This window comes from Dipteris shenzhenensis, chromosome 2, assembly GCF_047967505.1.
Source record: "Dipteris shenzhenensis isolate YYH24624 ecotype China chromosome 2, Dip_SZ_1.0, whole genome shotgun sequence".
NCBI classification, from domain to species: domain Eukaryota; kingdom Viridiplantae; phylum Streptophyta; class Polypodiopsida; order Gleicheniales; family Dipteridaceae; genus Dipteris; species Dipteris shenzhenensis.
This window is the reverse complement of record NC_141597.1, coordinates 18,575,788-18,592,919: the sequence shown is the minus strand read 5'-3', so window position 1 is coordinate 18,592,919 and position 17,132 is coordinate 18,575,788. Positions and strand designations below refer to the sequence as shown.

General features: G+C 49.5%; 1 protein-coding gene across 3 annotated transcripts in view; it reads right to left on the bottom strand.

Annotated features, from left to right (window-relative positions):
• Positions 1 to 476: 476 nt before the first annotated feature.
• LOC147904424 (RING/FYVE/PHD-type zinc finger family protein) overlaps positions 477 to 17,132 on the bottom strand; it is a 39,734-nt gene continuing 23,078 nt past the window's right edge. For all 3 annotated transcript variants that reach the window (XM_087386355.1, XM_087386365.1, XM_087386360.1), the window contains exon 5: positions 477 to 2,128. In XM_087386355.1, the coding sequence (XP_087242481.1) occupies positions 686 to 2,128 (1,443 nt within the window). In that variant the 3' untranslated portion in view covers positions 477 to 685. The remainder of the gene's footprint in view (positions 2,129 to 17,132) is intronic.

Sequence of the window (17,132 nt, the reverse complement as noted above, 5' to 3'; positions counted from 1 at the left end):
TATGATGTGTCATGGAAAGACAATTTTCAAAAATAAAGCTCTTTGAGACTAGGCTCTAGACAGCATAGATCCCAAGATGAATTTGCTGGAAATTGTTATTGGGTGTATTTGAATTGGAGCTGTGAAATCCCCAATAAGACAGCTCAATCGTATCCCACAACATCAACACTTACCCAAGACAATCCAATCTGAACCCAGGGGCAGGGCAGCCACAAATACAAAAACACGCCTGCAATTTTTGCATGTGAGTATTAAGCCCTGGTTTCACAATGCGCGACTACACAAGCTCTAGTCTCAGTTCTACATGCAGTGAAAGAGAACAGAGAACTAGGGTGCTGGGACTACAGTATTGTCAAACACGATATACACTTTGGGAGATTAAGACAACACATCTTTCAAAACTGTCTTCGCAGGAAGGAGAGATTGCAGGTGGATAGACTACAAAGGTAGTAGACGGTCAGAATGAATGCAACTCGTTAAGGCAATTTCGACCCGTAATAGCCATGCAACCAATTCATGCAACAAACGAGACAAAAACCAAGGATACGTGTACAATGCTTCATTAAAAGAAATGTTTGAAGACAGCTTGCTGAGCAAGCAGTCACTTGTAACAAATAAAAGAGCAAGTGCAATCCATGAGTCGTCCTCAGCCTGTGACAAAATAGCAACCTCATCTCACTATTCTTCAGAAAGATCTCCTTGGCTCTGTGCTCTTCCGCTTTCTCTTCGATACCTCAGTCAGTGATTTCTTATCTTCAGATGAAATAATTATCACATCCTCAGAGGACGATCTCACCACAGGGCTTTCAACTTTCACACAAGATGGACAAAACCAAGTCCCCTCCGGAACATCTGTAAGAGGAGGAGAAAGACAGTAGGTATGGTAGCCTTCATCACAAGTATCACACAGTAGAATTTTGTCATCATTCTCATCGATCTTGCACACCCTGCAGAGGCATGACGGGCAAAACCAGGTTCCACGAGGAAATTTTTTCAGGGGTGGGGTCAGACAAGACAAGTGATAAAACTTCTCGCATCCAAAGCATGAGATACAAAGCTTCTTGGCTTTATCAGCTCCACAGATCTTGCAGACATTCTCATTGGTTGAGAAAATTTGTTGTTCTGCAGATTCATTTTCAATAGGGACAGGTTCATCTTTAATAGGGGCAGGTTCATTTTCAATAGGGGCTAAAGATTTTCCACAAATCCGATCACAAACAGCACAATGATGATCTTCAGCATGCTCCAACTCATGTGTAATCATAGGTTCCTTCCCAGCTTCCACACAGGCAGGACAATACCAGTTCCCATCAGGCACCCCCTCCATAGCAGGGGTCAGGCAGTTCATATGAAATGCAGCATCACATGTATCACAAAGAAGAACATTATCGTCCTCCTTTCCACATGCTTTACAAACACCTCCTCTGCCTGCGATCTTTACAGGCTCAATGCTTGTAACACTTATTCCATCACCCGACTTGTTGGGCACCAAAGACAGTTGCTGGACATCATTCGCACCTTCCCTGTTTTCCTTGGCAAAGCTAACTACATGGGGATCGTCAATGACGATTTTAGAAGTACAAGATGGACAACACCACCCGTTCTCAGGGAAAGCAGTTGAAATAGAACTTATGCAGTACCTATGATATCCTGCATTGCACCGGCCGCAGACGACACAGTCAGCTCCCTGCTTGAGCCCACACTCTTTGCATGCATTTTCCATACTAATGGGATTCAATGTCTTTGGACTTTTAGACTGGTGCTTTTTCTTAGCCTTTGCAGTGCTTTGCTGTGAATGATTTGTTCTAGCAATCGTCTTATGGAAAGTAGGAGAGATTAGGTCCTGAGACTTGGCCTCTATGGCTTGATGTGACAGTGTAATCTGTTCCTCAACAAAAAAATCACTAGGAACTCCACTCTCAAGACCAGGTTTCTGTGTATTCCCTTTCCGAGCTCCTCTTGCAGGCAGTTTTTTTGATAACTGAACATTTGTTTCCTTGGATAAATATGTGTCACCAAGTTGACCACTACGCTCAACCTGCTTACTGTGGTGATCTTGTTCTTGATCAGGGATCTCATTCAAACGCCCAATTCTTTCTTCAAAATCAACTGGAAACAAGCTCAGTACCTGAAATAAACTAGCAGGTGGAGATGCAACTAGGTTCAAACGACAAACATGAAAATGTATTGAAACATACATACGTGAAAGACTAAAGTTTACATAATCAAACTCTCTCTCTCTCTCTCTCTCTCTCTCTCTCTCTCCCCCCCACCAAGATGGCCATCTCTCTCTCTCTCTCCCCCCCCCCACCAAGATGGCCATCATCTGGTGGGCTCACTTGTTTCCCACATGGCAGGGGAAGAAGCACATTAGACTACTTGCTGGGTCCACTAGCTTTTGCCTCATAGATACACGATTTTACTGTGCCCCCTCCTCCACTCGGTGCCAACCATTCATTCCTTGCCTTCTGTAACTCAGCCGCCATGCCAGTCATGAGGAGGGGCCCCTCCGCACCCACTAGTGTTCAGATCCATTTTGACCGTGCTCTTGACCATGTATACTTGTGAGCCACCTGGCCTCGGAGCTTCCAACTCTTACTTTGGAGATGGGATGGACCTCACCCATGCCTCAAATACCCTTGTCTCAGTGATACAGGAGGCTGCCACCAGATCCTTTCCCACGACTTGATCTGCACGTGTCCCATACGGGAAGATGCCCCAAAACCCCTGGTTTGATGACGAGTGCAGAGAGATGAGAGCCCACCTCACACATGAGCAAGCACCAGGACACTTGACTTCACCAAAGGCACAACAAATCTCACGCCGAGTGACACGGCATAAGAAGCGCAATTTCCTCATACTCAAGATGGATGAGGTGATCCGATCCTTTCATGGGGGGCATCCTACTACGGATTGGGGGCTCTTATCGGAGGGGAAGTTGCCCATCCCTATCACAGGTCCAAATGTTTGGCACACTTATGCATGCTCCCTCTATGATGTCCTAGGTCACACACCACCTGATATGTCCTCTATGCCCACGCCCACTTACGTCTCACGTGTGTACTCCACAAAATGTACAAGCTGCCCTTCTCCGGCAGAGATCACCAGATCATGAGGGGCTACGCACTGAGCACTTTGCACATGGGCAGGAGGCCTTGACCCCGGCTTTAGCGCAGTTGTTCAATCATGCCAAATGCCACGACTTCTCGGCTACGTGGAGCACTATCACCATAGTACTGATACACGAGGCAGGTGACCCCATGGACACAAGGAACTCCCATACTCTCATGATTGGCCGCACTCAGGCTAAGATATCTGCAGCCACACAGACGGTCACGAGCAACACGCTCTTGGACAGGCAGGGTTTTCAAAGATAGCACTCCACCCTAGACCACATCTTCACCTTGAGGGCCATCATTGAGGAGGCGAAGTTGAGGCACCAGAATGTCTACACTTGCTTTGTAGACTTTCGTAAGGCATTTGATACTGTCCCACGTTACCGCTTGATTAGGAGGTTACAAGAGTTGCACCTCCCAGAGATCATGATTTGGTGGGTGATGAGTCTATATGAGTCCATCAGAGGGAGAGTACATGCCTCGGGTGGTCTATAGAATTGGGTTGAGAGCAATATCGGAATGAAGCAAGGCTGCCCCCTCTCACCGACTCTCTTTCGGCTCTATATTGATGATATTACATCCTTTGTAGATCGTCAGGTGGAGAGGGTTCACTTCATTTTTTTTTCCAAAAAAGAGACTTCTATTAAGTAAGAAAGAAACCCGCTAGAGCAAGCTCTGTGCGGAAATACACCATGCTAAGCATGTAATAAAAACACCTCAGAGGAATGAGGTAGAAAGAAACCAAGGCTGAGGCTAAAAATACCATCTCAACCCTGTAGAAGTCTCAGCAAAGAAGGGAGAGTCTCTCCAATCTCTGAGAAAAGTAACTCTCTTCAAGGAGGCTACTCGAGATGATCCTTGCATGGTTGCCCAAATGGGCATCAGAGTGTGTATCGTATCTGTCCAAGTACTGGCCAAGATCTAAGAAGGGTGAATCCGAGAACCCTCCAAAGCCTCAGTGCACCTGGCTCTCCAAATGTGCCATGCTGCAATGCTAGCTAGGATCTCCCATGGAGAGTCGACCGAAAAGTGAGCAGCCCTGAAAAGAGTGGCCCGAACATCCTCTAGAGAGCACGACTCCACAAGGTGTCGTTGGATGTGAAGAGCCCAAGAGGAGTCAAGTCTCTCAAAAAATACATGGGACCCTGAAAGAGTAAGCCAAGCCACTGATCCCCAGGTCATATAGAAAGGTAGGCAAACAAAAGTGCTGAAAAGTCTTGCAATCCCCTTCCATATGATTCCCGCCTGTTTGCAATCCCATAGGCAGTGTTGTATTGTCTCCAAAGCAGAAAGGCAGCGAGGGCAAGAAGGGTCAGCTCCGAACTTGGATCTCCAATGGTTCACTGCTATCCCACCATGAATAAAAAGCCAAAAGAAGAGAGTGATTTTTCTATTCCGGTGGGATTTCCAGAGCCTCTGCCAAAAAATTCTCTGCAAGTCAGCAGAAATCTGAAAGTTCTCTCAATGAGGAGCTCTGGTAGGCTTCCAACCCCTAGAGCTGAGCTGGAATTTCCTGGCATTAGTGACCGTGTAACGAAAGAAGGGAATGCCCTTCTCTCGGTGCCCTTCATCTATCCATTTCCATTCCCCAGGGTCCCACTGCAAAAACTTAATTGGGACACCTCCATAAAGCCACAGCCTCCATGAGCCAAGGGCGAGGAGAAGCGGGTCAGGATCCAAGTACCACTATGAAAGAGAGCCATGCTCCATGAAGCCCACTATCCTGACTGGCTGAAACGATACCTCCAACAAGATATCGTCTGTGGATCTGGACAGCCTGCCCCCCCAAAAAACATCAAATACTAAGGCATCCTCATGTGGGTCAAGAAAAGCAATCACCTGTAAAGGAACTCTCAATCTGGAAAATGCCCCCATCCAGGTGGAGCAAGTAATAGGCATGTCATCTATGTCCACCCAATCCAAGGGCAAGGCTGCATCAATCTGTTGGATTCTCCCTGCACTCCCTCTGAGATTAAGAACCATCTAGGCCTGTTGGTCTGCAGGAAGCTTCCTGAAGGCTTTCCATGCTCCCACTGTAGATGCAGGGCCCCTCTCCCATCTTGGCCACTGCCTGTAAGGAGAAGCTCCAAGTGGTCTGCCAAGCTCATCCAAAATCCTGTCATTCCACATGATAGGCTGCCTATCAATCTCTTTACGGGTGGATGGGGGAACCCTGCGAAGAGTACTCCTGAAGCTGACCCATGCTTTCAAGATAGCAACCATAAGAGGGGAAGAGGGAGACCTGAGGTGGGCTGTGGTGAAAACCCATCTAGTACTGTGTGTCCAATCCTCTCCTGAAGTGGGCGTGCGAGACTGTATGCATCTGATTAAAAAATCCTTCCAAGGCTCTTGTCCTGGCATAAGCCCTCTCACAACGAACTTGCAGAGTAAAGCTCTGCACTGTAGATCTGGGTCGATGATATTCAAACCCCCTTCTCTTGTAGGAAGAATCAAGGTCTCCCAAGCCACCTGGCTGTAACATCAGTTGTGCCATCTAGACCACTCCATAAAAAGTTTCGTACAGGCCTCTTAAGCTGAGTGATACATTCCCTAGAGTGGCACCAACAAGAGCATACAAACCATGCTGTGGCTAGAAGAACCTGGTTAACCACCACCACCCTGGAGGCCAAGTCAAGTTTGGTTGAGCTCTAGAAAAGGAGCTTTCTTCTGATGCTTTCCAACACCGGAGCAAAGTGTTGTGAGGGAGAGATGCCCACCCCAACCTGGCAGCCCAAATATCTGACGGAGAAGCCCCTCTGTACCCAAGTGAAGCCAATATCATTACCCCAATCCAGGGTGTCATCCTCGCAAATCCAAAAACCACTGGATTTATGTCAATTAATGTGTGCACTTGCAGCCGTGCAAAACAAATCCAAGGCTGTCCGGAAGGAAGTGAGTGTCCTGGGGGAGGCATCCAAAAAAACAGCCGTGTCATCTGCCAACTCACTTTCCAAGAGCTCTTCTTCCCGGCGGATAGGAAGCCTCAGCCCATAAATATCAGCTTGAGATCTAATGTAGATACTCATAGCTTCCGCCACAAACAGAAAAAGAAACGGGGCAAGAGGACATCCCTGGCGGACGGATCTGGAAATCTGAAACCTGTCCCCTCTTACCCCCCCAATGAGCAACTGGCTATGGGCTGATCTGTAGAGAGAGGATACTCCTCTAATCCATGTATCTGAAAAACCAAAGCGAGATAGAGTACCCTCTAAGAAATCCCAGTCTACTATGTCGTAAGCTTTCTCAAAGTCCAAGAGTAGAATGGCCAATCTCTGGCGGCTCTGCATGGCCCATTCTGAGGCCTCCCAAAATGAGAGAATATTATAAAAAATACTTCTGCCATGCACAAATCCTGTCTGCGTGTCATGAATCAAATCTGGAAGAAAAACATGTAGCCGCAGACTGATGGCTTTCGCCAGAATCTTGTAAAAAGTGCCCAAAAGAGTGATGGGTCTCTATTGAGACACAAGATTCCTATTACCCCCCTTTGGAATGAGATGAATGAGACCATCTGTGAGTGAGTCCGGCATCTCACCAGAGTCCCACACGCCCTGCAGGGCTGATGTAATGTGATCACTAATCTGCTCCCAAAAAGTAATAAAAAAGGAGGGGGTAAGTCCATCTGAACCTGGGCACTTGCCCTTGTGAAGGGCAAGTAATGCAGTCTTGAATTCTGCATTGGTGAAACGTGCATCCAGAGAAACATACATCTCATTCTTCACCAATACAGGGATACACTGCCAAAATAACCTCTGTGGCATCATCAATGGCCTGTGTGCCTAGATCTGCAGTAAGAAGGGATGCAAAAAAATCTGAAGCTACACACATGACAGCATCAGGATCTGACTGTAACACCCCGTCTGAGTCAACAAGCTCCGAAACACTATCTCTACTATGTCTGGGCCCATGAGTAGAGAAAAAGTGTTTGTTGACCCTGCCACCCATCTGAATCCAAAAGGATTCCCGTGCATGAAAGGCATACTCTGCTCTCTGATCCAACAATGTCTACAAATGAGCCCTTGCTGGAGCAAGGCGCTCGTGAATCCAAGCATCTGTGGGTCTCTTCTGCTCTTCCCTCTGAAGGGACGCTAACTGCTGGCGTATACCAATCTCACGTCTCCTAGAATTAGCGACTGAATGATAATAGTCACTAATTTCGGATAAGGCTGCAACTACCTGAGATGAGATGGATGGACAGCTCTACCCTGTATGTGAGAAACCCAAATCTGTAAAATATCCTCCATGAGGCTCTCCTCTGCATAAAAAGCATCCGGAATCCTGACACTGGCAGAGCGTCCTCTCCGATGAGGCTCAAGAATCCGCAACACCACTGGAAAATGATCTGAGATGGAAACCCCAGTAGAAATGCATACAGATCCTCCTCTATCAAGTGCCCAATCGTCTACATAAAATCTGTCAATCCGTGCACGAATGGGCATGTGTATTCTCCTGTTCGACCAAGAGTACAGGAGTGACTGTGGCATAATATGAAAGGCATCATCCAACCAAGTGTCTCTGCCACTGAACTGAAAGAGAAAGGCATCCCTGGCTGCCCTCTCCAAAGAATGAATTCCACCCTGTCTGCCTCCCTTTTTGTCTGAAGGCAACTCAACCATGTTGAAGTCGCCACCAATGATCCAAGAATCTGCAATGGGGGCCCAAGAGAGTAACTCCTTCTAAAAGAAGATCCGCTCCTCTCTGTTGCGCTTCCCTCTGTTGTTGGGAGCATAAAGATTAAGAAGACCAATCTTACGCCCTCCAATCAAAATAATGATCCATTGAGCTCTAGAAGGGGAGATAATACCATGACCAGCAACCAAGGGGAGAATAGAAAGAGAGACCGAAATGCGAGTACCTCCCCTTGTGCCCATAGCAGGCGACCAAAAGGTATGTCCTGAAAGCAGTTTGCCAGACTTAGAGCAATCACTGGCATCCAGCTTGTGTTCTTGGATAAAAAGGATATCAATAGCACCCCCAGTGACGCCTGGATGAAGCTGGTTCCGGATCAGCTGCCTACGGCGACGGTATGGAACTCCGCCTAGGCCCTGTATGTTCCAGCTGACTATCCTCATCGACAGGAGGATGCTGGATGGAAAGGCTTACCTGACCTAGTAGAGGAGACCAGCTTCCCCTGGGCCGAAACACTCCTGCTGAGGGCGAAACACTCAAGAAGTGAAAGGATCCCCACACCTGCTGAAAGCGAGGCCCTGTCAGAAGGAATCCCAATGACCGGGACCCCTAAGGTGGAGGGCACAAACTCCTCATCATCCATGAAAGTCGCCGAATCTGCCAGTGCCGAAAAAGAATTCCTGATAAGCAAGTCTGATCGAGGAGTGCGAAGAAGACCTGCACTCGTGGAAGATGGAGGAGAAGGACATGCCAGGCCTCTATCAGCAGAACTGGAGCTTGGGGTTAAGGAGACCTGTGGCTGGGGTGAAGAGGAATCAGGAGCCCTCATCTGTGCCTGCACTTTCTCGGTTGTCCTGACTGTGGCAGGAACAGTCTGCGGGGAAGAAGTACCTGTAGTCCCCTCGTGGTCAAAAACCAAGAGGTCAGAGACCAAAGTGACTGGGACTGGTGGATCTAAAGGCCCCTCCTGATGTGGAACTGTAGTGTCTGGGGCTGCAGCAACATCCACCTCTGGAGTCTGAAAGGCGTCTGTCTGAACAGGATCAAAAGTCTCCTCCTAAGGTAAGGGAGCCGCTCTGATAGCTCTCCATCGTGATACTGGGTGTGCTACGGACATTGGGCGCCCTGCTGCCCCTGGTGGTCCTCGGGTGCGCGAAGCAGGGCGCCCTGTTGCTCTTGGTGGTCCTGGAGTGCGTGGTACAGGGTGATGGGGAGGTGCAGTCGTGGTAGTACGTGAAGGAGCCGCACCAGAAGACCTCTTGGGTCTTTTTCTCTTTCTTGGGCAGTCTCTAGCAAAGTGCCCAAGGGTCCTGCAAATCCTGCACTGGTCCTGTCTACCTGAAATCTCGACTCTCTGTCGAAAGAGAGAGCCGTCTGGACACTGAAGCATAACGTGGTCATCTAAGATGTTAGGGTCAGAGACAATGACCCTAACACGAGGCACCCCGTCTGCACTGACTGCCTCTGCCAAGGAAGAAGGCATGCCAGGAAGGGAGGGGATCTCCGTGACCACTCTGAATGTGGCTCCGCCGATAGTGGCAAGCAGTCGATGGTAGACCTGAGGAAGACCAAGAAACCTAATGAACAGTGATGTGACCTGCCTGTCCTCCTCGCTTGGATCGAAGCCCAAGGTGTAGGGCAAAAGAAAGATCCTCCTCGAACCCAAAGCCAGGGGATTAGCTTTGATAACAAGGGTTGTTGACTCGTGGGAGTCGAAAACCACTTGGAAGAATCCACGTCCCAAAAGTCGAATATCCCTGAGGTGAGGGGCGAGGTCTCCTGGTAACGCTGCCAGCATCCAGTCTCTAGCCTATGATCTGGAAGGGTGTAACCCAAAGACGCGGGCATAAGTGAAGTGGAGCCCTCTAATTCCACATCTTTCTTGAGCTGCTACAGCTCGTCTTCTGAAAAAATGACGGTTCTCGCGGCCGGTGGAGGTGGACGGAGATTGACTGAATGGGGATCCATTCGCCAATCGATGTGAAAAGGCCGATTCCAACACTTAAAAAGCTCCGTCCGTGAAACTACAGCCAAGCCCTGAACGCGGGCACAGGAAGGAGAAAGAGAGGGTAGGAGAGAGGGGAAGGGAAGGGAAAGAGAGGGACAGGAAGAAGGAGAAAGAGAGGGGAGGAGAGAGGGGAGACGGAGGTAGGCTGAGGGGGAGGTGTGGGGAGCTGAGATAGGGAGGAAGGGGGCGGGGAGGGAGAGGGAGGAGGTTTTTTTTTTTTTTTAACTCCTCTTTTTTTTTTCCAGGGGGGGGTCACCTTGGGGGGGAGAGCAGCGGGGGGGGGGGGGAGAGCGTGGGGGAGGGAGGGGGGCGAGGGAGGAGAAGGGGGCGGGGGGGCTGGCATGGGAGAGGGAGGGCGGAGGAGAAGGGGGCAGCGGGGGAGGGGAGAGGAGAAAGGGGCAGCGGGGAGGGGGGCAGCGGGGGGGGGGGCTGGCGAGGGAGAGGGAGGACGGGGGAGGGGACGGGGGAGGAGAAGGGGGGCAGGGGGGCTGACCGGTGGGGGAGAGGTTGGGCGGGGAGGGAGAGGTAGGGGGTAGCGGGGGGGGGAGAGGGAGGGCGGGGAGGAGGAAGGGGAGAGGGAGGGTGAGGGAGGAGGGAGAGGGGGCTGGCAAGAGGGGAGGGAGAGGAGGAGCAGCGAGGGGGGGAGAGGGGGGGGCAGCGAGGGAGAGGGAGAGGGAGAGGGGGCTGGCTGAGAGAGGGAGAGGGGGGGGCAGTAGCTCACGGGGAGGAGCAGCAGCTCATAGGGAAAGGGAGAGGGAGAGGGAGAGGGAGAGGGGGCTGGCTGAGAGGAAGGGGGGGGGAGTGAGAGTAAGAGGGTTCACTTCTGGCTCACCTGATGGTACAGATACTGTTGTGCGCGATCCTCATATCATCCTCAGCAGAGGGATTGCAGAAACATCTAGAGGCTTTTGAGATGTTATGCAAAGAGAGAGACTTGACTGAAAAGACCAAGGTTATGATCCTCAACACCTCGCGAGCAGTGTCCCGTCGCCATACCCTCACATACCGAGATGAGCCAGTGGAGATAGTACATTCTTACACATATTTGGGGGTAGTGTTCACCAATGCAGCACCTTTCTCGGGAAGTAGCGATGGAGTGAAAGAGATGGGATCTAGGATGATTCGGAGTAAGCCCTCGGTCCCCAATCAGATTATACAGGCAGAGTTAGCCATGATCCCTCTCCAAGTTGATGCCATCTTTTAGAAAGTGACATTCTCCATAGAGTCTAGGCCTTAGCCCAATGGAGATTATCGAGGCTCACATTGGAGTCTTCCAGGCGACTGGCAGAGAGCACTGTTGATACAAAATGATACGCACAAGTATCCACATGGTTTGGTAGCCATGACATTCAGATGGACAGACCTCCCCCCTTTCAGTACAGTATGGCTGCACCACCCGAGATGATCCCACGAGATGACATCAACTGTATCATACGGTTGGACGTCCTCCAGCTTCATATGTCTCAGGCTTGGGGGGGAAAGGAGCTCCCCACCAAGATCCAGTTCTACCATAACCACTTCTTGAGGGTCTCGAAGTATGGTCTCATCATCAAACCTCAATATCTCGAGGATAGGAGACTCACACACGCACTAAGGATCGCCATCGGACAGTTACAAGTCTCGTCACATTAGCTTAGGATTGAGGCAGGGAGAGCTGTAGGCATACCTAGAGAGCAAAGGATCTATAGACTATACCCAATGGGGAAGGTCGAGACAGAGGAGCATTTTCTATGTGTCTATGAGATCCGAGGGCGATGTCACTGCCTCTTTCAGAAAGGGCATGGCTTTGGATGATGCACGGGTGTACGACATCCCCCAAGCATGTGGCTTCCACCAATGCTTTTTCTTGCAAATCCTTGGGATGTTGGCTCTTTGATGGGATGTAAGGAGCTCTCATATATGTGTCTCTCGAGCTCTCTCTCGAGGCGGTGGAGGGTGTGGTCTCCTCGACTCTGTATCCGATGGACTACGTCAAGGGTGACGCCTCGTCTCTGGCGGTTTCCTCCAAGGAGGGCTGAAATAGACCGGACCTCGATTGTGCGTGCCCTGGTCACTCTCTCCGCCGCATGCAGAGTGTGTCTGGCAGCATTCTGGCGGTGACTCTCACTGCTAATCCATAATGCTCTCTTCTCATCAAGTTCTTCTCCCAGAAATATGCAACACATGTCTGTGCTCGGACAATCTCAGCGGTGACCTGTGGGATCGCCTCCTAGCTCATTGGCTTTCGACACACTAGTGACGCCGACGGCCATGTATGCAGCACCCTTTTGGGGATGTGATCTTTCAGCAGCAGAGTGGAAGAGATTTGAGAGGCTACAGATTATCATGGGGTCTAGGATGATTTGCAAAGAAGTCTTACTCCCTCACCAGATCATACAGGCAAAGTTCGCCATGACACCTCTCCAGATTGATGCCATTTTTCATACGGTGACATTCCTCCACAGAGTCTCGGCCCTGACCTCCTGGAGACTACTGAGACTGGCACTAGCATCATCCAAACACTTCGCAGAGAGCGGAGTTGATACATCATGGTATGCACGTGTCTCCACATGGTTGGGCAAATATGGGATCCAAATGGATAGACTTCCCCCCTTTCAGTATAGCCTAGATGCACCACCTGAGATGATCCCACGAGAGGAGATCAACCGTATCATTCGGTAGCCCTACACTTCCCGGACTTGGAGGGGAGATCAGGAGTTCCCCACCAAGACTCAACTATCATGATCATTTCCTGAGGATATCAGAGTATGGCCTCATTCTTAGACCCCAGTATCTTGAGGATAGGAGAGTCTTGCATGCACTGAGGATCGCCATAGGACAGTTGCAAGTATCATCACATCAGCTAGGGATTGAGACGCGGAGAGCGACGAGTATACCCAGAGAGCAGCGGATCTGTAGACTGTGCACGATGGGGGTGGTCAAGACAAAGAAACACTTCTTATGTGTCTGCCTTGTCTACTATGAGATCCGGGGACGTTACCATTGCCTCTTCCAAAAGGGGCTTGCTTTGGCCCACTTACACGGCTGATCCACTTTTCCGACTAGGTTTGTGTGGGACTCTACCTGATAGAGATGCGACGACACAGAGATACACTGTTGCAACATACCAGAGAGCAGCAGGAGATGATGCCAGTTGACCGAGCACAGACACGTGTCATAGATTTCGTTGCATAGCTTCGGAGGAGTTAGATGAGATGAGGGCATCATGGATTAGCAGACGAGATACACACATACTACATGCGACACGACGAGGGACCAGAGCACACACGATCGAGGTTCGATCTATCTCAGCTCTCCTTGGGGGATAGCCAGGGATGAGGCGTCACTCTTGATGTAGCCCATCGGATACAGAAATCGAGACGACCATGTCCTTCACCACCCCATGAGACAGCTGTTGAGAATCAGCATCTCCAGGAGTGGCCAGCCCCCATGCAGCAAGGGGGGCCAGAGGGGGTAGGCTGGCCGACCAGCTGGTCGGCCCAGTTGGCCTGACCGACCAGGCTGGTCGGTCCAGCCAGACTGGCCGACTCCCCCCCTAGCCTGCCCTATAAAAGGGCCTCCTTCCCTTCACTTCCTCCATCACTTCTTGCAGCTCCTCAAGGCTCCAGCATACAGCCTGACCATTCCCTCAGAGCCCCCTCTCAGCTGCTCCTGACCATTCCCTCAGAGCCCCCTCTCAGCTGCTCAGTTGGCTGCCCACACTCCCGCAGCAGATCTTGCCTCTTCAGGGCTCTTGCCTCCCCGCTCCAGGCCTCTACAGTTCCCTTGTTCCAAGGTTCCTGCCTCTTCACCCAGGCTCCTTCAGCCTCCTCTTCTCTAGGCTCTTGCCTCCTCAGTTCAGGCTCCTCTAGCCTCTTCACTCCAGGCCCCTGCCTCTTCGTTTCAGGCTTCTCCTGCCTCCGTGCTCTCAGGCTTCAGCTTTCTTGTGTTCCCCCCCTTTTCTCTGCTTCAGTTCAGCCTCTCCTGCAGCTCCTGTTTTCTATCTTATTCAAGATATCTTGTATTTCAGTTGCTGCCCTGGTTTAAGGGCTGATTTACAGCAGATCAGTGGTGGTACATTTTGTTATCTCTAGTGTTCTCTGTGTGGCTCTATAATTTCAGTTTGTTTGCATCTTCCGCTGCCATTTTAATAACAGCTCGACAGACAGATATACGAGAGCTCTTCACATCTCACCAGAGAACCATCATGGCACCTGCATACATGCCTGAGCATGTACTCAGCGCATTACCCTTGAGTACTTGATACTATTTTTGCTTTTGTTGTTACTAGTTAGAACTTTAGTACTCAGCAAGGGCCTTAGTGAGCCCTTTGCTTTCACTGCAGTGGCTTGTATGAGATATCCCTTTGGTTTGTTTCTTTGTCTCATAGGCCCACGAGGCCTCTTGCAGACGTTAATATATCTTTATTTCTTTCTCTCTCTGTAATGAAGGCCAAAAATTGGACAACTTAGTCGGTGTCAGGATTGTTAGTACTTGGGGGTGTTTGAAAATATAGAGGTCAAAGGGGATAAGGAGGTACTACATACAATGTACTTTTGGATGTGACATCTAATCTATCTTCCTCCTGGTTCCCCTACTTCCAGCCTACTCTCTCTCCTCGTCGCCTAACCCCCCTGGTCTGCCGCGACACAAGCAGCAGCTTGTGCGCTGCCTACAACCCCCCGCCCTACCCCGGGCCTCTGTAGGCCTGCACCACACACTCCTGGGCATTCCAGTCTCCCAATCTCCCTTCAGGCCACCCGTGACCACTGTCAAGGCCTCGAACTGCCTGGGCGCCTCCTCTGCCTCATCGTGAGGGCAGCTCCAGGGCCTGTAGAGGATCCTAGCTCCATATAGGAGCTAGGCGCCTGCAAGGAGCATAAGAAAACAAGCCGGGGGCCTGTTCTCAGCAGCCCCCACCTAGCACATTGGCCACCCGGTCTGCCACGGACTGCTCCCAGCCCCTATATACCTGCTCCAGCCCTTGGACCTGCAAGCAACAACAGAGACACACTGAAATCAGCATCCAGAAAAGAGGAAAGGCACAATGCAGTACTGAAAAATGGGGAAAAAAGGGGAAGGAAGCATCAGTTCAACTGAAGATCAATCGAAGGCCACTCTGAGCAGTAAACATGTGAATAATCTCTCTATTTGAGCATTATTACATTTCTGCCAAGGACAAAAAGTGATTTTTGCAAAATGCCTACACGAGTATGAGTAGAGGACATTTCAAGAAAACAAGCACTTGAAAATTCCATGACAGCTTACACAGCAGGGACAACTCCAAACGCTACATCCAGTGTTATACCTTGCATTGATTGAAAAATTGACAACCTGGAATCTACAAATGTAGCCCTCCTCGCAAAGAAGGCGCATTTAGATAAAACATTTGCTGAGGTGAAAAAACAGGAGAGAAAATGCAAGAGGAATAGAGAAAAGAAAAGGCCAAAAAAGAGGAACGGGAGAAAGAAAAGGCTGAATGGATATCTGAAAAAACCAAGCTCCTGGATAAGGTACATGCTTTGGAGATTGAAGTGCAGCCAGTGAAGGACATGAAGGTCACCCCGGAAGGAAACTGCAAGGCAATGGAAGAGCTGAAAACAGAGAATGCCACTCTCAAGAAGGATGCCATGCAGGAAACAATGCAAGGCACACATGCTGAGCTTAAACAAAAAATCAGCAAAGGGGAAGCTAAGATGTTGGAATGGAAAGAAAAAAGGGTTTATCTCTGAAGCACTTGAGGAGGAAAAGAAAAGGAGTAATGAAGTTCAGAATTGCTTTGGATAGATCCACCCTCATGAGCATGAGGGCAACCTTGAAGGGGTCTAAGGTCTATTTGGATGATGATCTCACTCTCCTACAGTAGGAGCATTGGAAGGAGGGTATGGTATGTGTAATGGCAGCAAGAGAAGCAGGAAATGGGCTGCATATAGGGATGGTAGGGTGATCATCCGAGAGAGAGGGGAGAAAGAAGAGAAAGAAGTTGGGAGTTATGACAGTGTCGAACCCATGGGATAAATTCACACAGTAGATTGAAGATGGCAGTGTGGAACTGCAATGGCACACTCTAGTCCGATCCGGGAGGATTCCTGGAAATATACACTAATAGCGACATGATCTTCTACACCGAGACACATGAGAGCCCAGAGAGAGGGCTGCCCACAGTGACAGGTTATACATGGGAGTCAGCCCATAGAAAGGGACTAAGGCAAGAAGGTGGGGTACGAGGTTCTGGGGCCGTGGCTGTCCTCTTCAAATCACACCTGGGACCACTAATATCCGTGGTACGGAATCCTACGTATTTTCAACAAATAGGATTTATGGTCACTTGACCTTGGCTGGTCCCTTAGGTAACAAGGTGTAATCAAGACCCCAGTACCTAACTTTGTGCGATTCACAGCCGCCATAATGGGACTCATATTAGACTCTAGTTCAAACTTAGTAAGGTAATCCCATCTCAAGTGAGTTGACTCTATTACCAAACCACAGGGACTGGCGGGATTTCTTCAGGCACACACATAAGCTAGACACTTTTGAGACCTCAATCAACCAGTCTTAGTTTGATTAATACCACTTAATCGGCTCAATACAAGAATATATATCTTTATGAACATACCTTAAAAACAACACAGTGTGTCGTTTCAATCTCATGTTAGTCACTCATAAGGTTGAAAAGCATGGCAGGAACTGTGACATCCCCAGTGACGTCATCTATACAAAGGTCTTCATACTAAGTTTCTGTCGAAACTCTGAAGTTGAAGGGCAGACTCAGCGGTGACAGGCTAGCACTAAAGGAGAAGTGCTAATCAAAAAGCAGTCCACATTCTCTTCATTCAAGCTACAACTTCTTGTGAAGATTATACGATTTCATTTTAGTCGCTCCCAAACGAGCATCTAAGCAAACAAATGCTTAGACAAGCATCCAAGGCAAGAATATAAAATCCCAGCATTAAGCAAATTATAGCACTCTTTCCAAATTGGCATGTAGCTTGGACTGCTGTGAGGAACCTTCAATGCCTAGATCCACTGTCGATATTTTTATGTGAATTCTGATTGATCAAACTGAACCAAAGGGTACAGCTTTGGAGTGCTTCTGAGTCATCTGCCGAAGTTGCTAAGGCCGAGCTGGAGACCAGCCTTGACAAACAGACAGGGTAACAGTCTAGCAGCCCAGGAGCAGCCAACAATGGGGCAGCCTTGCATGCATGGATAAGGAGCAGCCTTGAGGGAACAACAGGCGTTCTAGCAACAGCTCATGGACTAGAAGTGTAGAAGGAAGAAGAGCAAGGACAACCCCTGAGCAGGGAGCAAGAGAGAGGCATAGGTTGTGAAGTTACAGGCAATTCTCTCTTGTGGAGCGCCAATGGAGAGGAGAGATGGATTCACTACTAGAGGGGAAA